General features: G+C 31.9%; 1 protein-coding gene across 1 annotated transcript in view; it reads right to left on the bottom strand.

Moving 5' to 3' along the window:
• Window positions 1-22,927, bottom strand: part of LOC118186219 (RUS family member 1) — a 52,724-nt gene extending 29,797 nt beyond the window's left edge. Inside the window, exons 1-3 of the mRNA XM_085810275.1 lie at window positions 22,608-22,927; window positions 9,621-9,698; window positions 2,301-2,415 (exon numbers count right to left, since the gene is read on the bottom strand). Coding sequence (XP_085666401.1) covers window positions 2,301-2,415; window positions 9,621-9,698; window positions 22,608-22,775 — 361 coding nt within the window. The 5' untranslated portion in view covers window positions 22,776-22,927. The remainder of the gene's footprint in view (window positions 1-2,300; window positions 2,416-9,620; window positions 9,699-22,607) is intronic.
• Between the last annotated feature and the right edge of the window lie 191 nt (window positions 22,928-23,118).

The following is a 23,118-nucleotide window of genomic DNA, read 5'->3' as shown; positions in this document are numbered from 1 at the left end:
AACAAAAGTTGTGGCAAATAATGTCAAAGGACCCTAAATACATATTGGTGAAAACTGTATGCATGTTAGGGTTTGCTTTTTAGGATAAGTGCAATATATACATAACAAGGAATTTCAATGCATTTCCAATAAATAGGACTCAAATTACACTCAAAGGGAATACAGTATATCACTGTTACAAAGTAGGGAGTATTGAGCCAAGAAAAAGGTTGGAAACCATGCATCAAAACCATAGATGGGAATCCTTTTGTCACTACAAGCAACATGGTTATTAAAAATTTTTCTGCAAGCCATAATTATATGAAGAATAAATTTAATATATTATGAATAAATATTGCTCAATATGATTAATGCACTTTTCTTACGACACCTAGTTTAAGCTAGAAAAAGAATACATGGTTGTAGATGGAAAAGAAATATATCTACCTGAATTTTAAAAATCAAACAAAATTCATTCTTAAATTGACGTTAAATTTTATAGAAAATCTCTATCATTATGAGAGAGCCTAACAACATAAACTATTTTCTTCAAGAAATGAAAATATTCTATACTTTTTTCCAAGAAATGTTTAAGGAATTTTAAAACCAGAATTACCATGAATGGAAATATTTAATTAAAATATATTCTCAAATATTCCTGAGAAATTAAGTCTTTGATAATTTAAATAAGGATATTTATTTTGCAATAATTAAAAAATAATTTTATAGCTGGTTTGAGCTAAAGATTTGTCTTTCATTAAATATTTCTACCGCTACTAAGCTATTGCGATTCCTGATAAGAGAGAGATATTATGATTTAATAGCAAAATTCTAATAATAATAAAGTTACCATATTTCAAAACGAGTCAGGTCCATTACACATTAGAAAAGCAAATCATGTACACAATCATGATTGGTTGTTATAAAGTGTTTAGAAAAGAAACTTAAAACAAACATTAAACCTACTTTCCATTTAAGTGAAAGTAAGGTTGCCAAAATAAAATATTTAAGATAATAATATTCTTGTTCTACCTAATTTTAAGTTTTAACTATTGTGTTTCTCTCCTCATTTTAATAAGTGAAATTACTTGGTATGGTAATATTATTATAATTTCGTAATTTGTAATAAATTTATACGTCATTAAGAATAAAATTCATTATGAAGTCTAGTTTAATCCACTATAACATGGGAAGGATGTTAGTTTCAATAATACTCATAATAACTATTGCATTCATTGTGTTATAATAAGCATTATAGAAAAGAATAATAAGTTTATCAAAATCGAAATACTTTCTTTAACTTCACCTTGTTATGTAGAGACATTAGGATTATATTTAAGCAGGAAGACATGAAAAATGTGCAATGCCCTCATCGGGATTCGAACCACGGACGTCTCAAATATGTACCAAGCATGCTGACTACTACATCACATAGGCATGCTAAGAAGGTGGGAGAAATACCTTATAGTTATAGAGTAATATAATTTAACAAGCTGCAATTCCTGGGAAAAAAATATACATATGTAAATCTGAAAGCCTTCAGATTTTATATTACACTCAAATGGGCACTTTTTTAACAGTTTGTGTATTAACTTTATTTATTAAATATCATGTTCTTCACACTTTAACCATAAAATTTAGTTCAATAGCAATATCGCAAAATAATTTTAAAATGAGCATATCTTTAGAATTTCCAATACACAGTCTTGCACGCTGAAGATAAAATTTTTTTCCCTCCCGTACAATGTTGCCATTGCTCGCTTTTAAATCATTAAGTTTGTTAATAAAAAATTCATTAAAGTTTTACAAAATATGAAATAGATAATAAAATAAATTCCAAATTCAGGCTTCCAGATGCCCATATTCAGGTGGAAATGTACTTTATTCAAAATTTGATGACTCTAGGTACCGTTATTTTTTCACAATGCGAGAAACATACATACATTAATGCAGACTCTTTATTATTTAATTTCTTTAAATATAATACAGGGCTCTAATATTTGGTGGTAACAATTTGAAAAGTGAACTGACATTTATAGTGAATCAATGCAAAATGCCAAAATGAAACTAATAGTCCTTCTGGGCAAATTGCCCTTTTGGACTAAAAATTGGAGAAAACAAAATGTTGTTTACGGAGAGGCTACCTAGAAAACAAAAATGATCATATTAATACATAATGCAATTTCTTGATTCACTGATATTTAAATCAAACACGGAAACAAAAATTCTGTAACTGAATATAAATAACTAATAACATATTTCATTTGTGAAATAAAGTAAAACATTAGCATAATAATGTTAGAAATTAAAATACCGGAAACCTTTAATTAGCCATGTGATAGTAGCAGCAAGGGGAGAAGCAGTTTCATCACCAACTCCAGCTCCTTTCAAAATTGCATGAGTGCAAATACTTCCGGTGATACTGCTGGCAAAAGCCTAAAAAGGCATGTGTGTGTGTAATTAATATATATATATATATATATATATATACACAATGAATAAAAAAGAACACTAAACAGTTATAAGATTAATATTTACATTAGGGTCGCAAATAAATGTTGAATTTTTTTTACTAATACAGTCAAAAGTCGTTAATCCGGACTCGTTAGGACTTCGGCGATTCCGGATTATCGATTTTTCTGGATTATAGATCGTCAGTTTAAATCTGGTAAGATGGCATGCAGAAATTACAAAATTAAAAATATGAAACCGTAATTTATGAAATAAAGAACAATTATAATCTAAAGGGTATCAAAATTTACAAAAAGAAAAAGCTTAATATTTATTTGTTTACTTTATTAAACATTTCTTTCAACGCGCCCATAGTCGAAATTAGAAAATTGCAACCAGAAAACTACTTGATATGTATTTATGATATCTATAATGATGAGGAATTTGATTTAAATCATATCAAAGACAGAGTACATCAAGATTAAATACTACATTTAGTAAGGAATTATAAGCCAAATAAAATAAAAACATCTGCCCTGAAGATAAGCATAGTGCTGACAGATCAACTTCCAATTCATTGTGCGCTGTGGCGTTCCCCCCTCCCCGGCCACAGAGCAGCGTGAAATTGATAAACAGATTTCGGATTTCAAAATATACTTTCGCTTTGTAGATCCTTTACATATTAGTAAATATATATTGGAAATTCTATTTGACATAATCGAAAGTTCATGCTTACTTTTATAAAATTGCTCTAACAGTCTGCAAAAAATAATAAGCCTGATCCAATTCGAAGATTAAGGAACAACGCAATCTGCAACATTAACTGAATTAGATAATTTTAGCTTAGCTTATACCGTCTGTTATACATTAAACGCACATGCGTAAACGTATTATGTGCATGCGCACATGCATATTCACAGCCGAAAGGTCTTACGCGCATGCGTAAATGCGACGCATGCGCAGAAAGTTTGCAACTTTGAGGTCCGGATTATAGATCATTCTGGATTATGGGTGTCCGAATTAACGACTTTTGACTGTATAATAATAACAAACCATGGCAAATCATCATTATATAATAAATTGGCACGATTTGGAACTCATAAGCTTTATGTTCAATGCACTTTATATCCATTACACATGGATAACACAGAATGTGAAAACATGTATAAAGCCTATACTATTAGATAATATTATTTAGAGTTTTCAATAACTTTAAAGATAATGGTTTATATTCATTAACAGAAGAACTTGCAAAACCTGTAATTTTTTGTATATTTGTTATGTAGTCTGTATACTAATAAGGAAAATGCTGCACTTATACTAATAAGCAGAATACAGCATTCATTTTCATCAAAGTTATGAGGCACCAGAAGTATAACACATATAAATGAAAGTATGTAAGTATGAGATTAATTGTAAATAACTATTAACAAAAAGAAATAAATTTCTGAACTAAAAATTTAAATGATTATAAATAATGTAGTTAAAAATGCCCATTTATTAAACAGAGTATAACAGAATGTAGGTCATTAAAAGTCTTTCAGAACGACTTTTGCACTGATGAGCTAGCTGTTGAAGCCCACCATTGGATAGTGGCCAGCCTAATTTTGACAAGCTCTCTGGGAAATAGATCTCTCTTCCCATACTACTAATATTTTAAGAAGCGTAGCATTTCAAGAGGACATTTTTGACTCAATGGCATTTTAAAAGCTATTACATTACAAAGACATTATACATTTATGGGGTCAGGTATTACAATGCTATATGAAACTTTTTGAGGCATGCATTTCTCTCAGCACTAACTTGACCATAACACAACACACCAATGAGCCGATTAGTTCCACTCAGCCATTTATATGAATTTTTCACCGCAAAATTCATATAAATTTCAAAATTTAAAATTAAATATCTTCGTCAATCTTTCTTTGCGTGAAAACCAAACTTTCTGTCCTCTATTTTTTAGAATATGTATAGATTTTCATTAAATATAATTATCTGAACCAACGGAATATGTAAAAAGTTAAGATTTTGTATTTTTTACAAAAGTGATTCCTGAAATTAAATATCAAAATATGAGTATTCGTGTTATTTAAAACATTTTAAATTGAAAGTAGACATTTATTACCAACAGTTAAAAAAATAAAGGTGAGTTTAGGATTTATGTGGACACAGTATCTGTATATATGTGATGTTGTAGTTTTTGTGGAAGATGAAAGCAATCGATTTAGTGATCATGGTTGAAGTGCTAATAGATGCGACACTCAAGCAGATTTTATAGTAGACATCTTGAACTCTTAGATAACCATAAACTCCTTGGATAATTACAATATATCTTTATTACTTGACAATTACATTGTTTAAACATAATATGGAGTAGCACAGCATAATGGTAGCAATCTGCTCCCCAAAATTTTTAAATATGCATTCACATTTTCTTTAAACAATACAGAAGAGTTAGAGATGTGGTTTATTCAAGCAGCAGCAGGTGAAAAACGTTGATGCTTACTAATCGCGGTCATATGTATGAGCTAGAACATCTTTGTTTTAATCCTGAGCAGCAATTGGACTAAAGATTTCATGGTGCAGAGAAATTGCAGGGAATGAGTCATATATTGCTGCTCAGGATTTAAACAAAGACTTTCTGGCTTATAAAGAAATTCTGGCTTATAAACCTAGAAAAAATTCTGGCTTATAATATAAAAAAATATATAAAAATTCTGGATATAAATTATAAAGAAATTCTGGCTTATAAACCTAGAAAAAATTCTGGCTTATAATATAAAAAAATATATAAAAATTCTGGATATAAAAAAATATATAAAAAATATATAAAATTAAATATATAAAAAATTCTGGCTTATAATTTCTGGCTTATAAACAAAGACTTTCTGGTTTTCTGGCTTAATATATTATAGTATAGTCATATATACATAATGACTAGTCATTATGTATATATGACTATAGTTATTATGTGTCCCCTTTTCTTGCTTGTTTGATGAATAAACCATTTTTCTTGCTTCATCTCTTTTCTTTTTATCATTTAAAAAAATGTGAGTGTGTATTTAAAAATTCTGTGATGCAGAGTCTCCCCCCCCCCATTTTGCTGTGCTATTCAGTATGATGTTTTAACAGCATAATCATCGAGTAATAAAGATATGTTGTGATTATCCAAGAATTTTATGGCTCGCCTAATAGTTCAAGACATCTACTATGCTATGTGCATGTATGTTACACCAGTTACCACTTCAACCATCATCAATAAGTTGACTGGTTTCATCTTCTCTAATCAACTCTCCACTAACTTCTATATACGTACCACAACTGTGAATCTCTAAATTATTACATTTAAAAGTCAACAGGATGTCACCACTTCAGAGCTCTTGGGTGTAGAATACCCTGAGCAGCAATCCTGGCTCGCGGTTATATACAAAAAATTTTAGCCATTACAAAATTTTAGCCAGATAGCGAGAAAATGAAATTTGAGAGTAATTTGTTACAGTTAAATTTAGAATCATCCTAATCGCATTTGCTCAAGGAAGGCTTTTTAAAACGTAAATAATTTAACATTTTTTTAACAATAATCCAAATTTCTTATTATTATTATAGTAATTTTTAATAATCTTTTCTAAATAAAATAGTTTTAAAATCTTAAAATTCTTTACTTTCTTTATGAAATCAAATTATTAATCTGATACATTCTTAAAACAGAACAACATTTTTAAAATTCATTTATGAGTGCAAAACCTTTTAAAGGAAATACTGAATTATTAAGCTTTTATTCCATCAACGATTAATGTAGGTAGCACATTTCTCAATTCTTTATCACTAAAGTAATTGTAATTTCATATACTTATATTGAAAGAAAATAATTATCGAGCCGTATTATAAATAAACATTGTCTTTTAACTGTAAATCAAAGCATGGAAATACAAGTATAAAGTGAATGAATATTGCTTTGAACAGGCGGTTGAAAGCACTTTCATGTAAATGCTGAGATTTGAAGACCTTGAAATCGATGCTATGCTTGATCTCTTAAAATAATAAATCACTGATTATTTAGATAGCCCCTTTTCTCATTTCTAAATATTAAGGTAGTGACCAAAATAAATTTGAAACTGAATTAGCTATGAACTGCAGTAGTAATTCCACGTTTCATTTCACAGGACGTTAGAACTTTTGGACTTACAGACAAACACACATTTATTCAACAATAAATTTTCCTAGACTGTGTCATTTCTAGATTAATCTACAACATATGACTGATGATGTAGCTCATTTGGAACTTAAAATTTCTAGAATCAAAACCTTTCTCTTAATAAGCTGCCACACTGGATAATAACTACTCACTTTGCTCCTACTTCTGTTGCCACTACGATGCTGCTATACTGCTCTCTTTTTACAATAGCATCAAAAGTGTAACTGCATTGTATCAGGCATGATTAGAGACAAGTGAATTGTAGACATAAATGTCAATTGAAATAAAAATGAATATTTAATCTGCCTTGGCTTGGCTGCCAAGTTTGCTGCTCTTATGGATCAACAATTGGGCAATTAATATTTCTCTATGATTACATCCAAATCTGCTTCACTACATACATATACAATATAGAGTATGAAATCCAAGTGTCCAATATTCAAATCTCCAAACCGCAAGCAATTTTTTTTTTTTTTTTTTTTTTTTAGAAATTTTTTCCAGAAAGGAAGAAAAAATTAAATTCTAAAAGAAGCATATGCTCAATACTTCACATATGTGCAGTAAATATTTTGTCATAATAATGCATGTGTTGGCCCTGATTTTTAATTCCACTTCAGGACTAAATAAAACATTCCCATATTGATGAAACACAATTATTTACTAGTATAAATCTATATATGACCAATAATATGTATGACCAATAATTTAGTTCCACAGCTACCTTCTTGCTCAGTAGACATCTCAAACCAAAGCATTCCATCATAGTTTATTATTGATTTTACAACTAGATGATTATCATTTTGCAGCAGCTTCAGAAATCACTCATGCAGCGATGTCAACACAGGCAACTCTTTTTCTTTTTTTTTGACTCATGCAACTTTTTTTTTTAATATGACTAACTGAATACCGAACAGCATGGTAAACTTTGATGCTGATATTATGCTTGTCGATGATTATGATCTTAAGCCATTTGAGCTATAGAGTGAAAAGTGGACAAGGAAAAATTTAACAGAAATTTCTAAAAAACAGAGTTTATAAATGACATCCATATGCCATTTAGAGCTGCTTGAATTAAAAATAACAGATTTGTTGTTTCAACAGTAAGCCTTAGCATATTTTTTCTGTTATCTGTTATTTCTATTATATGCAATGGCATAAATAAGGGAAAAATGCCATCGCATAAGGTCCTGCTGAAGGTTGAATGTCCTGCTGAACTACCTTTATATGTTTAAACTTAAAAGAGAATGGATTTTTTTATAAATACTACATATATAGAATAGAATCCATCTTCTTTTAAATTTCCAGGGGCCCTCTGCGTCATATGACACAGTAGTTAGGGGCTCTTGGAAGCATACAAAAAAAGCTGAATTCAGTGTTACATACACCTAAACTTCAACTGAATACAAAGCAGAAAAGCTATATGTTTTTATTTTGATTCTCTTCCAGAGAAGAGCTTTCTCCACCCAATTGGTATAGTGATTAGCGTCCCTGACTGCTGTGCTGAAGGGCCCGGTTTCGAATACCTGAGATGGGAATCTCTCTTGGAAATGTAAAAAATGAAAGATATTAATTTTTTGACTAAATTCATTTGATTCATTTTTTACATCCGATTTTGGTCATTATCCAGAAATTCTTACAAGGGATAAGAAAGGATTTGTTTTAAATTTTGGTCTTTGTAGACCAAAAGATACCGATTTTCCCTGAAATAATGACAGCAGATCATTTTCTTCTGTTCATCATACAGTGATTAATAACTCTGTTTCAGAGACAGATTTTGCTTTGTTATACACTTGAACTTAACAAAAGACTATTGTGAACCATGGTTGGTTAATTTCAAATAAAGACAGATGTGGTCAACAAGAATGCAGCACTGGCAAACGTTACCCATATGAAAAAAAAAAAAAAAAAAAAAAGCGCGAGAGAAGTTCTCTCATCATATCGCAAGCTGTATTGAACAGAAAAATTGGGAAGCAAATGACTGTTTTGATCAAATATGGGAAAAATCTGTAAAAGATGAAATCAATTTCAGTTAGTTTTAGGGAGATTAAATCCAGATAACTTTAGTAAAAAGTAACAATGATTACATACATAGCTAATTTTTTACCTGATGCCAAATTATTGGAAGAATATGATGTAGAGACATTAGGTATTTTTTGAAAGCAGGAGAGATGACAAATGAGAGATGCCCTCGGCAGGACTCGAACCAGGGACCTCTCAAATATGCGCCGAGTGTGCTGCCCACTATACCACGTAGGAATGCCAAGAAAGCGGGAGAAATACCTTATATACTCCCTCTTTTAAAGGGTGACTGGAGATTAGGAGACCCAATCGCCAAATCCCATTACTCGATTATCGAGTAATTATTGTTTTTTTACAAATATAATACAAATAGTTACCAATTGTTAATAATAAATATATTTTTGTATATTTATAGACAAGTCTATGAATGTATATAATAAAATATATTTTTTTGAATTATTGGCCTGCTTTCATAACTAAATTATAATTCTCAATTCATTCCATTTGTCCTGCTTTGTGTCAATGAATATGTAGTCACTTTAAGAAAAGGGGTAATAAATAAAGATGATATAACAGAAGTATTCCATTAGTTGATTGGTTATTGAGATATTGTGATGACAACGTTCAAATAATCAATCAACTAAAGGACAGTGAAATCAGAATGGTTCCAAATCTATAAAATTTCAATACCAATGATAAAGAAAGTGACAGAGAAGTGGCTGAGGATGAAAAAGTTTTGATTGACAATTTATTGGGAATTCTTGACATGGTGAATACAGAACAGTGTAATACATACTATATTAAAATAGAGAATTATGTCTATCTATAATGCTAAAGAAAAAGTATTAGAACAAAAGCGAAGCATCTAAACAACTTACATTGAAAGAAATGTTTAGCAAACAAATAAACACTGAGCTGTAAAGTAAACTTTGAAAAGAGGGGTATTTGTAATTATTGAAGATACAGAACAGCTTACCTGTATGCTGTCCCAAATCTGATAAGGAATGTAATCTTTGCTAACACTATCTGGGAACCCATGTGGTAAAAAAACAACCTGGAAAATTTAGAATTATATGATAAATAAATATAAAAATGGAAAAGTACCAAATTATAAATATTCAAACCATTAAAATTGGCATATTCAGTAAATTAACAAGACCTATAACAGGGTGAAGATATTAAGTTTACAATCTTAAAAAGTGATAGAATTATGAAAGAAATTATCACAAGTGCATATTTGTCTACACAATTAACCATTCAACAATTAATAGCAAATAAAGACACCTGTAAGAGTGTATGCTGGCAATATCACTTGCTATTGAACATCTGCTGTATAATGAACGAGAGCCTGAAAAGACATCAGACTTTAAATATAATTATTTTAATATATGGTATTATTGAGTGCATTTTATTATTCCTCATGCATTTCATTATTATTTTCTTAAAATATGTCCCCATATTCTTTTAAATTATTTTTATATACTACTTATTTCTTCTTTGACACTTTAACATTAAAAATATAACTATTTTCAATTTGATGATAGAGGAGAAGAAATAATAATCCCAACAAAAAACAAGATTAAAAAATAGATGCTGATTCACTGCATTCCCTTCTATGTATCACTGAATAGTCTGATTTGCAATAAATTGCATCTTTTAATTTTCCCTTCATAAGGAAAACCATCTAAACAGTTTAGACATTAATCCCTACTTTTCCCTTCCTTTTGTAAAGGAAAGCCTTTCTTTCAGGATGAATCAAACTATCTAAAAATGCCATTGTTGACAACAGCAAGGGACTTCTTAAAAGGAAAAAGCATAAGGTACGAAAACCCCCTTCTGTTTAAGGATCTTGCAGGAGTCAAATCCCTGACTTCAAAAGGTTAATATAGAATGTGATCTCCTGTGACTTGTACACACATTTCACAAAAAGTTTTCACACTGACAATAATGTAGTTCACCACAAATTGGGGAATTAAATTCCACTCCTCCAGCAACACAGGGCATTTGCATCATCACGAGAAGGGTGCTTCCATACAATTGCTTTCCTAAGGTTAGAGCCATAAATTCTCTATTGGGTTAAGACCAGGAGATTTTGATGGCCACAGTACTCATTCAATGTCTTCACATTCAAGGAATTTTATCAAGGAAACCATTAACAAGATTTGCTCGATGTGAAAACCTGCATTATCATTTATAAATAAAAAGTCAGATCTGTCTGCATCTATGTAGAGTCTTACATAAGATTCTAAGACCTCATACTGTTATCTCTTGGTGGTCAGAGATCTGCTGTCGATGATGTGTAGGGGCAAACATCCATCGATCATTATTCTTTCCTGTGTCATCACTGAAGCATATTTCATAATGTTTGAAGAAAAATATCTCATTCCCGACTCCCTCGATCTAATCACATTTAGAATCAGATACTAAACTAAACCTTGACTCATCAGTAAAGAGAACATAGGGTGATTGGTGTTCACTCCAGTTCTCATGCCCCTTGTCCCATCTAAAGCAATCCCTCTTTTATTGTAAAGACAGTGGACCACATAACCTCGAGCTTTCTGACTTAAAGGCCTATTTCATTAAGACGTCGGCATACAGTTAGCAATGAACAACATTTCCAGTGGATCTGAACTTAATTGCTGAGTAGTAGACTTTATGTTATGATGGACAATTACTGCCAGATATCGATCTTGAGAAGCAATTGTTATTTGTTTACAATCTTAGCCAGGCCTCCTTACAACCACTTCAGAGCTCTAATTTTTTTCTCTAGCATACTGACCAGCCGTTTTGAAATAACTCTTACATTTCACTGCTTCCATGCTTGACTGCCCTGCTCCTAAATGGCCAATAATTCACCACTTCACAGATTTGTCCAAATTCTCCTTCAAAGCCATAAGAAACTATTCCAAGTTCTTACACACTGAAGTTAAATACTAGATTCACTCAAATCTTCACTTTGCACAAAGGACTTGAGTAAATGCCAGATGATGCAATGCCTTGATTTGCATATCCGAAATAGTTTGCTTATTTTTGATTAGATAAAGTTAATAGACTTGTCTTTTTCATATTCCCTGCAAAAATAGATTACACTGATTGGATATTTCATGGAATATGGTTTAAGTATATAAATAAATTTGGACATGAATGCATATATACATGTGTGTGTGCATAAGAAACAAAATATGTAACTCAAAATGATTAACTTTAGTCTGGCAACGGTCCTTTTAATTCCTCATTTTAATTTGGCTTTCTACCCTTTCTGTTCTAAATTGTTTATAATAATGTTTCTAGACTGCATTTTTCCAAATTAATTTACTCAGTTTTGCTTATGTAATTCTCCTGCATTGTGTAGATGGCTCTAATCCAACTGAAGAGCTCAAAATTTAAACAAAGGAACCAAATCTTTCAATACTTCTGCCACTATTGCACAATCTTTCCATGGACATATGATTGGCCAACACTTGCAACATGATCTCCCAATTTCTCATCTTCAGCTAATGATCTCTACACTTCACCTGTCTTCTCTCTCCTGCATTGCAGTTTTTCATCACTCCCTTGATCAGCAAATGCAGCCACTTATGACACCTGCTTCCAGACTGTGCTGATGTTTTTCTGCTTCACAAAGGAAAATGTGGCTTCGCTTCCTCCTCATTTTCTCCACGAAATTTATCTAAGGAATTTTTACTTTCACCATGGCCATCTGAGATTCTCTGAGGAGCTAGTAAAAGCTACTTATTATACTTGTATGCTAGCCTAAACAACTAGTTTAATGTTTGAAAAAGTGCAGCCTTTTCTTTTCTCCCTCCTTCACCTTGCTGCTAGCCAAGCATAGTTTGCTTTCCATTTTATCGTTTGTACAGAAGATGTAATCTGTACAAAATTGTGAGGCGCATCTTGCACCCTAAATGACCTGTGAATCTGTTTATACACATTAAGGCTTATTCTATTAGGAAAATAAAATGGTACAATGCACAAAAAAAAAAAAAAAAAAAAAAGGAAAGTTCTATATCTCCCGTAATACTGAGCCGATTGACAAAATTCAAATTGCGTTTTTCATGTTTCAAAAGTGCAACTTAAGCTATATATTAGATTTATATATAGCATTATTCTAACATAGGTATTTTAACACAAAATCGGTCTTTTTCTGAAATGGCATGCCATTTTTTTTTTCCATTTCAATTCAACGACTCAAATTATGCCTAAATACTTAATTTTGTAAAATTTGGTGCGAAATTTATGGAGAAATTCAAAAATATACCTTGCCACATTTTTTTTCAGTTTGTGCCAAGAATAATTTACTTGGCAAACTTCTTAATTTATAGCAACCTATTGTCCTTTCCTTTTTTTCATTATAGAAAGATAGGAAAAAAGTCATTGTTTATACTTTGGAATAATTTTAACAAAGTGCATAAACCATACTTGGATCACTCAAAAAAAAAAAAAAAAAGATGCCAAATTTCAAAATGTGTCAGTATGTAAATTCATGTACAGTACAAAGTCTGTAATCCGGACGTCCATAATCCGGAATGATCTATAATCCAGACTTCAAAGCTACAAACTTTATGCACGTGCGCAAATGCATAATGTGTTTGAGCATGTGCCAATATGTAAATTCATGTATATCTTGGAAGATTTTGAATAAAAAACTCTAATTTTTTACAGGTGTATTTAGAAATGAAGAATTGAAATATAGAAGAAAATTGGTATGTCATTTCAGAAAAAGTTTGATTTTGTGCCAAAATAACTATATTCAAACAATGCTATATATCTAATACATACCCAAAGTCACAGTTTCGAGACATGAAAAACACGAGTTGAATTTTGTCAATCAGCCTAGTAGAACGAGAGATATAAAACTGCCCACCCCCTTTTTTTCTGCACAGTGTACATGTATTATCACATTCACCTTAGTAGGAATCGCCAAATATTTCAGAAGTCGCCAAACCATGGCAACCATGTGCAAAACAGTTCTTTAGGTAGGCTTGCCAGAATTCAGAAATGTTCAACCGGGAGACCGGATTGCCCCCCAGCATCGCGGGTATTCAAGGGTACACACCCTTGGGGGGTTTTTGGAGTGCTTTAGAAAGTCGTTTATTCTCAATGTTATGAATAAATGGTTACTTAATAGGAACCTAAACCATGGGTAAATGACACAAGCATATTTTATTTCTTACATGCTAATATTTATAAGTTACTTAAGTAAGAAAAAACACTTTAAATGAGGAATAAAAATTTGAACAATATTTATAAGCACTTTTTATTCCCGAGGACCTTTTTTAGAAAGTCTTTTTTTGGTTTTAATCTTGTTGTAAAAATATTCACAAGCTAATCTGATATTAATTTTACATGTCATCAAGTCTTTAACCATAGATTCCTTCATCAAACTCCTATAATCAGTCCATGATAGGGGTTTAATCAAAGAAAATACTCTCTCAACTGGTGCTGATGTCCCAGGTAAGCAGAAGACATACTTGATCAGATTGGGGACTGTTATGATTCTCCTTGAAGAAATCAAACAGCCTGAGCCATTTTTCTTCACTTGAAGTAATCACATCTCTGGTAGACTCTTCTTGCTTTCACTATTCCCAATTTGACTGCAAATACTCCTTAGCAAGCACAACTTCATCAAACAGATGATCACTATTTATTTGCATATTGGGTACATCAAGAAAACTACTGTTATTCATTTCAGCAGAAGTTTCGGCCATTTCCCCAATTAACAGCATTTGTTTTGCTCAGATTGAAACAAGAAAACTGTTCAGCCATTCCAAAACTACAGTCCAAAGTGTGTAATCCGAACGTCCACTATCCGGAATGATCTATAATCCGGACATCAAAGCCACAAACTTTTTTTTTTTTTGTATGCTTTATGCATGTGCGTTTAGCACAAAAAAATGAAGCAACTTAAACAACTTACATTGAAAATGTTTAATAAAGTAAACAAATAAATATTAAGCCTTTTTTTTGTTTTGTTTTTGTAAATTTTGATACCCTTTAGACATAATTGCTCTTTATTTCATAAATTACGGTTTCATATTTTTAATTGTATAATTTCTGCATGCCATCTTACCAGATTTAAATTGATGATCTATAATCCAGAATTGCCGAAGTCCCAACGAGTCTAGATTACGGACTTTGTACTGTATTCTATTCTTCCAGAGGTCCAAGCATGCAATGCATCTTTCATAAAAGCCATCAAATTCTTCTTTCACGCTGTTATGGACTTGCTCGTTTAGATTTCTGTAGATGTTCTTTGTGACCATAGAGATAAAGTTTGAAGCCTTTCTTTCTGTGAGGTTTCTTTTGAGAGCTTTATGAGCTTCAGCAACCTTAAAAGCTGTAGTGTTATCTTTTCCCATTACCAGGATGGCCTTATTAAAGAGTACAAGCTGACCGTGGACAAACCAACAGTACAGCTCTCCCATTAAATCAGTAAACAAGTTTTTCATTGGTGATGGACACATTTCTTGGTCTTTAAAAAAAAAAAAAAAAAAAGCGCTTTCAGATCTTCAAAAATCTGTAAAATACTTTCCAGTTAGGGCATTATTGACAAAAACCGGGTGTTCCCGTGTTGAATGAGTTTACAGTACTGTATCTTGGTATAATCACAAAATTCTTTTAGTTTAGTTTATAAGATATTTCTCTCGCCTTCCTAGTGTGTCTTCGTGGTTCTGCACGCTGCTGTGGTTTTCCAGAGGTCCTTGGTTCGATTCCTGGTGAAGGCATTGCTAATTTTTCATCTCTCTTGTTTCCAAAAAAATACCTAATGTCCCTACAGTGGTGCCCGAACTAAAAGGTTGTTGGATGATGATTCTCCTCACCCAGGATTTGGCGACTGAGTCCCCAAAAAACTCCAGTCACATTTTAAAAGGGGGAGTATATAAGGTATTTCTCCCACCTTCTTGGCACGCCTTCGTGGTGTAGTGGTTCTGCACGTTGGGCCGGTATTCCAGAGGTTCGTGGTTCGATTCCCGAAGAAGGCGATTGCCCTGCTTCCAGAAAAATACCTAATGTCTCTACAAGTTATACGAACTGTGTACCGTATTTGACGGCATATAAGATGCACTTTTTTCCCTAAATTTGGTCTAAAAAATGTTACCTGCATCTTATACATGAAGGACACGGGTTAACTTTCAATACTGAATGCTATTTTTAGCCCGGATAAAGGTATAGACACACATAATGTTTTTTACATCTACATGTGTGTGGCCTTCTAAATAAGGGTGCGTCTTATATGCCGTCAAATATGATATATGTAAAAGTATTTATAAATGTTCACCAGTAAGGCCTCAATATTGAATGGAAGACTATCTAATGCAGTTTGCACACAGTTGTGCACAATGTGTGCTCCAAATCAGATTCCCCTGATTTCCCGTCCAAGGCTATTCTTGAGTCGATAGAAAACATTGTTTTGCCCTGCTCTTTTCACACCACCGAAGTTAGTCTTGCAGTTATCTCCCCAAAAGCCCACTACTTTATTGATCAAATTGTTTTGCAACAGAACAGAGCATAAGTAATTTGTAACCTGCCACAGATTTGAAATCTAACAGCTTTACTTGCACACCTGAATTAGGATTAAAGTAGTGCACAACAACTGGCACAAGTTTTATATCCTTTCTGTTTGATGCATCCATACTTACAGATACGTAGTTTGACTTGGTCAAGTCTTCTTTAAGCTCTTTTTGAGCTAAAAGAGCTATGGCATTTAAAACTATTGCCTCACACTTAGTTTTCTGAGTGAGAATTTAGGTTAAAAAAACTTAGAAATTAGCTTTGATGAACAAGACTTTGAATTGAAACTTAGGCTATGGTTTTCTGAGTGGTAAGCAAAGGTCGCCTTTTTCGCTGCTAAGTCTAATTTGTTATCATTAGAATTTGCAGTCTTAAAAAAAAAAAAAAAAAAAAAAAAAAAAAAAAAAAAAAATTGTCAGTTTTGTGAGCTGGCAGCCCCTGCTAAACTCTTTTTGTGTTTACTCGATTGCAAATGATCTTTTATATCAGATCGACCACCATGAGCAACATAAAACTCAGAGTTACAATGTGAACATTTAACTCTATCGTCTTGATTTTGATTGCCAGTACATACCTTCTTCAAAAAAGGGAATTCATTCTGTAAATCCCCGGTGAATTTACACGACCGTTTTATCATTTTAACAGAGAACACATAAATTTTAACTTAAAGCATAGATAAAACAGTGCTAACTCACTAACACAACAGACACCACTGAAAGGGACTGACAACCGACTGACTAATCTTATCTCTATCGCAAGCGGCTAGCATCCAGTCCGGAAAGTCTCTCGCATCGCATGGTCACGATTGGCAAGACAACACAATATTATTTATTAGCAGATCATAACTCTTCTATAGTTTTCACCTTTCATACAGTACAGAGATAACTGACAAAGTAATAATTCTAAATAATACTTAACAGTTAATAATTTTTATACTTTTTTAGTCACCTATAAAATCAAATTTAATTTTTACTGAGATGAGAAGTAAACTGGTTGGGACACTGCGATTTTGTCTGAAAACTGGAATGTCTGGCAAGCCTATGTTTAGGTAACCACATCCATTATAAGTTGCAAATACGAAAATTCACCAAATCACCTGTTTCTTCTGTAAAAACTAGCAAACTAAACCAAGATGGTTGTGCTAATATGAAAGTACAGTCAAAAATTGTTAACTCGGACACCCATAATCTGGACCTCAAAGCTACAAACTTAGACAGTATAAGCTAAGCTAAAATTATCTAATTATCTATTTCAATTAATATTGAAGATTGAGTTCTTCCTTAATCTTCGAATTGGATCCAGCTTATTATTTTTTGCAGACTGTTAGAGAAATTTTATAAAAGTAAGCTTGAACTTTCAATTATGTCAAACAGAATTTCTGATGCTTCCAATTTTCCAATCACAAAGCGAAAGTATGTTTCGTTGTCCATCAAACAAAAAGTGGAATTGCTGCAAAAAAATGGATAAAGGCATATCCTTTGTTTCTCTAACCATTCCGAAATCTGTTTATCAATTTCACGCTGCTCTGTGGCTGGGAGAGGGGGGGAAACGCCGTGGCGCGCAATGAATTGGAAGTTGATCCGTCAGCACTATCCTTATCTTCAGCAGGGCAGATGTTTTTATTTTATTTGGCTTATAATTCCTTACTAAATGTAGTATTTCATCTCGATGTACTCCGTCTTTGATATGATTTAAATCATATTCCTCGTCATTATAATTCGCTTCCGATAGTGAAGAAAGTGACACAGAGGTTATTGAAAATGAAAAAATTTCGTTTGACAAATTAGTCGGTATTCTCGACACAGCAATTATAGGACTTGAACAGCAGAACTCTGTAATTGAACAAGAAATTATGTCTGTTTATAGAATTAAAGAGAAAGTATTATCATATAAAACGAAGCAAATTAAACAACTTACATTGAAAAAATTTAAGAAATGTTTAATAAAGTAAACAAATAAATATTTAGCTTTTTCTTTTTGTAAATTTTGATACCCTTTAGATCATAATTGGGCTTTATTTCCTAAATTACGATTTCATATTTTTAATTTTATAATTTCTACATGCCATCTTACCACAACTAAACTGATGATCTATAATTCAGAAAAATCGATTATCCGGAATCGCCGAAGTCCCGACGAGTCTGGATTAACGACTTAGTGAAACACCGTTATTTTATATAAACAGAATAGTAAAATGAAATGATAAAATACTAGATGAGTAAAACAGAGTCCAACACCTTTGCAAGTAAAAACATAGTCCTCTCTATGTAATTCATCATAAAATAGTAGAATTAACAATTCTTGTGAATAATTATTAAGTAAATAAATATATACACTTATCAGATCAGAGTACTGCGAAGCGAGTTTTAAATGTAAACAGAATAACAAATTTTTGTTTACAGTGTTGAACAGCGATTATTATGTGGAAACAGAACAGTAAATGGAAATGAATAAATGATAAAACAACGTTGTAGAATTCAACACACTAAACGACTTTCGTTCATAACTTTAAATTTTCCACATCATTAGATTACCAAAGCAAGAAACAAAGCTAAAAAATAATAATAATAATTAATAAAATTAAATGAAAACAATCATAAATTATAAACTTCATGTCATCTGAAATCCAACATTCTCTACACAACAACAACAGCTTAACCTTCTACAAATATTTATATAAATACAATATTATATATATATATAATAACTTATATATAATAATAATATTGGTTAGAGGTACCTCTTGTATTATCGCGAAGTTGTTGTATCATTTATGGTAACCTGAGTAGTTGAATGTTATGGAAACCCTATTTTGATGTAATGGTTTGCATTATTTCGGGAAATTTTGAATCGTGGGATATTTTGCAAGGGCTTTTGTGGTGTGTGTTGCTTAGGAAGTGCATTATTTATTTCATTGTTTAAATGATACGTTGGCTGAATGTAGTAAGGTTAATTTGAAGTTTCTGTATGATTTGAACGAAAGAGGAAAAGTGCATTAATTGACTGGTAAGTAAATGAAGATTTACTTATAACCATTTTCCGGACAGTCCGGACCTTCACAGTATATTTTTTACTCTTATTTTTGTGAATTTATGTGGTAATGCCGATATACGGATTCTAGTTCAGATAACTTTAGGAAGTTTTTGGATGTTGTTAAGGAATTTTGTGTGCCACAGACTGAAGACAAACAAATTTCGGAACTACTCTGATATGCGCCCTCAAGTCGCCAATTTTTTTTGGCGAGAAACTTTACACTGCGATATTACTATCTAAATTTTTTGTCTACATTTCAAACTTTTAGCCTAAAATGTCTCCAAAAACGCGGTTTTCACACATGCAAAAACTACGTTTTGAACACACAATTTAGCTAAAAATCCGAAACAAAAACAAAAAATTTAGATAGCAAAAACGTAACGTTTCTAACCAAAAATATTTGACAAGAATCCATGTACACAGCGACATGTTTTAACTTAAAAAAAAATCTACAAATGGCACAATGTAGGCAACGAACGAATCTACAAACTACGCACACCTCGCTTTAATAAATTAACATAACAACAATAAATTTCCAAGAATACCATGTACACAGCATCCTGTTTAAACTTAAAAAAAAATTCTACGAATTGCACAATTTAGGCAAGGAAGGAATCTACGATCTACGCACTCCTCGCTTTAATAAAATAACGTAACAACAATAAATTTCAAATAATACCATGTACACAGCATTCTGTTTCAACTTTAAAAAACATCTACGAATTGCACAATCTAGACACTAAACAACAAAATAAACTAAAATAAATTTCAAACAATTAAAAAAAACAACAATAACGACAGAAATTCATACTAAAGAACCAATGAACATAACATTCTACAAAATAAGAACAAGGATAAAATAAAATGCACTTACCATGAATTAATGCGTTTTCGAATAGCAGAAATATAAATTTTATACCGCTTTTAACATGCCGCCACGTAATCAGTATCGTATTTACATGACAGCCAGACACACTATCCAGAAAATTTATACTATAGTTCACAAATAAATAAAATCACAAATCCCTACTTCTATCATGCACTGCCATTAAAAATAATCTCCCAGACCCTCTTTCCACACTTCCAAATACCTACTACCACTCAACAGGATAGCCACAATGATATTTCCTTTTGCCGAACTTCAATTCAACAACTACCATTTTATCTTTCCCTCCCATCTTCTCAGACACAGAGACGAATCAATGAGCTCCAGCGAAAGATTTTTCAACGTCAACAGGGTTGCCATAGAACACGCAAACGTGCCAAAAACCAGCGCAGAACACATATCACCACATTTGGTGAAATTAGGACGTATATTAGAGTTGTACCCAAATTTCTAAATAAGATAAGTGAATACAGTCAAAAGTCGTTAATCCGGGCTCGTCGGGACTTCGGCGATTCCGGATTATAGATCATCAGTTTAAATCTGGTAAGATGGCATGCAGAAATTATAAATATAAAAATATGAAACCGTAATTTATGAAATAAAGAACAATTATGATCTAAAGGGTATCAAAATTTACAACAACAACAACAAAAAAAAAGCTTAATATTTATTTGTTTATTTTATTAAATATTTCTTTCAATGTAAGTTGTTTAAGTTGCTTCGTTTTATGTGATAATACAGTCAAAAGTCGTTAATCCGGACTCGTCGGGACTTCGGCGATTCCGGATTATAGATCATCAGTTTAAATCTGGTAAGATGGCATGTAGAAATTATAAAATTAAAAATATGAAACCATAATTTATGAAATAAAGAGCAATTATGATCTAAAGGGTATCAAAATTTACAAAAAGAAAAAGCTAAATATTTATTTGTTTACTTTATTAAACATTTCTTTCAATGTAAGTTGTTTAATTTGCTTCGTTTCATGTGATAATACTTTCTCTTTAATTCTATAAACAGACAACTTTCTTGTTCGACTACAAAGTTCCGCTGTTCAAGTCCTATAATTGCTGTGTCGAGAATACCGACTAATTTGTGAATTGAATTTTTTCGTTTTCAATAACCTCTGTGTCACTTTCTTCGCTATCGGAAGCGAATTATAATGACGAGGAATTTGATTTAAATCATATCAAAGACGGAGTACATCGAGATGAAATACTACATTTAGTAAAGAATTATAAGCCAAATAAAATAAAAACATCCGTCCTGAAGATAAGGATAGTGCTGACAGATCAACTTCCAATTCATTGCGTGCCGTGTTGTTTCCCTCCCCCCCCCCACAGAGCAGTGTGAAATTGATAAACATATTTCGGAATGATTAGATAATCAAAGGATATACATGTGTGCCTTTATCCATTTTCTGCAGCAATTCCACTTTCTGTTTAATGGACTTCGAAACATACTTTCGCTTTGTAGATCCTTTACATATTAGTCAATATATATCGGAAATTCTATTTGACATAATCGGAAGTTCAAGTTTACTTTTATAAAATTGCTCTAACAGTCTGCAAAAAATAATAAACCGGATCCAATTCGAAGATTAAGGAACAACACAATCTGCAACATTAACTGAAATAAATAATTAGATAGTTTTAGCTTATACCGTCCGTTATACATTAAACGCGCATGCGTAAATGTATTATGCGCATGCACACATGTATATTCGCAGCCGTAAAGGTCTTATGTGCACGCATAAACGCCTATGCGCATGCTAAAGTTTTTAGCTTTGAGGTCCGGATTATAGATCATTCCGGATTCTGGGTGTCCTAATTAATGACTTTTGACTGTACTTTCTCTTTAATTCTATAAACAGACATAATTTCTTGTTCAGTTACAAAGTTCTGCTGTTCAAGTCCTATAATTGCTGTGTCGAGAATACCGACTAATTTGTTAATCGAAATTTTTCGTTTTCAATAACCTCTGTGTCTCTTTCTTCACTATCGGAAGCAAATTATTATGACGAGGAATTTGATTTAAATCATATCAAAGACAGAATACATTGAGACGAAATACTACATTTAGAAAGGAATTATAAGCCAAATAAAATGAAAACATCTGCCCTCAAGATAAGGATAGTGCTGACAGATCAACTTCCAATTCATTGCGCACGCACCCTGGCAGCTTTTCTTTCCTTCAAAGTCTCCACCTCCATCCCAGGGTTTGTTTCTCAAGGAAAGAGAAGCATGCATTCAGAAAATAGAATGGATTTTGAATATAATTTTATTATTAAAAATAAAATTTTCTAGACAGATGTTCCATTACATTAAAGAAGTGCAGGAGTCTTCTTATTTAAAGCTCCGGTACTCTCCGGCTGGAATTATGACTCCCCGCGAACTAAGAAGTACCAGTGCAATTTAAGCTGCGACTCTCACGCAATCTGAATTTTAGCTCTAAAGGAGCATCATGTATGCGAATCCTTGCAAATGACAGTTAATAAATAAAGCCTGAAGATTGCTGGTATGAACAACCTACCGTAAAAAATGTGGTCAATGACTGCCATGATTTAGCTTCTTCTTTAACAATTATTTTAGGTGGTTTCCAGTTACTTTGCGATGGTTCTACATGGTAAGATCTACGAAAATCAACACCACAAGTTTCTCGTATTAACAATGTATTTAATAGTTCTCCATCACCAGACATAGTAATAGTAAATGGACTTTTCTATGGTATAAAATGTAATAAATAATTCAATTAAAAAAAATTATTATAATAAATTACGACACAAAATAACAAAATTATCTTTCAAAATTACGTGTCAAAATAAAAACCGATTTAAATTTTACTACCTATAAACCTTATTGCCCGGTGGAAAATTATAAATATTGATTAATATTAATATTGTATGAAATAATGTTAATATTGTATGAAACATCCTTCAAATATTAACTTAAATAATTAATCATTTTTTAGATGTTTAGCAATAATTACTAGCGGAAAAATAATAGGACGATAATAAATAATTGAGACACTATAATTTGTATGC

The sequence above is a fragment of the Stegodyphus dumicola genome, chromosome 2 (assembly GCF_044657685.1).
Source record: "Stegodyphus dumicola isolate Sdum_Otavi_A_Nest chromosome 2, ASM4465768v1".
Classification (NCBI taxonomy): Eukaryota; Metazoa; Arthropoda; class Arachnida; order Araneae; family Eresidae; genus Stegodyphus; species Stegodyphus dumicola.
Note: the sequence above shows the minus strand (reverse complement) of the source record. Positions and strands in the feature narration are given on the sequence as shown.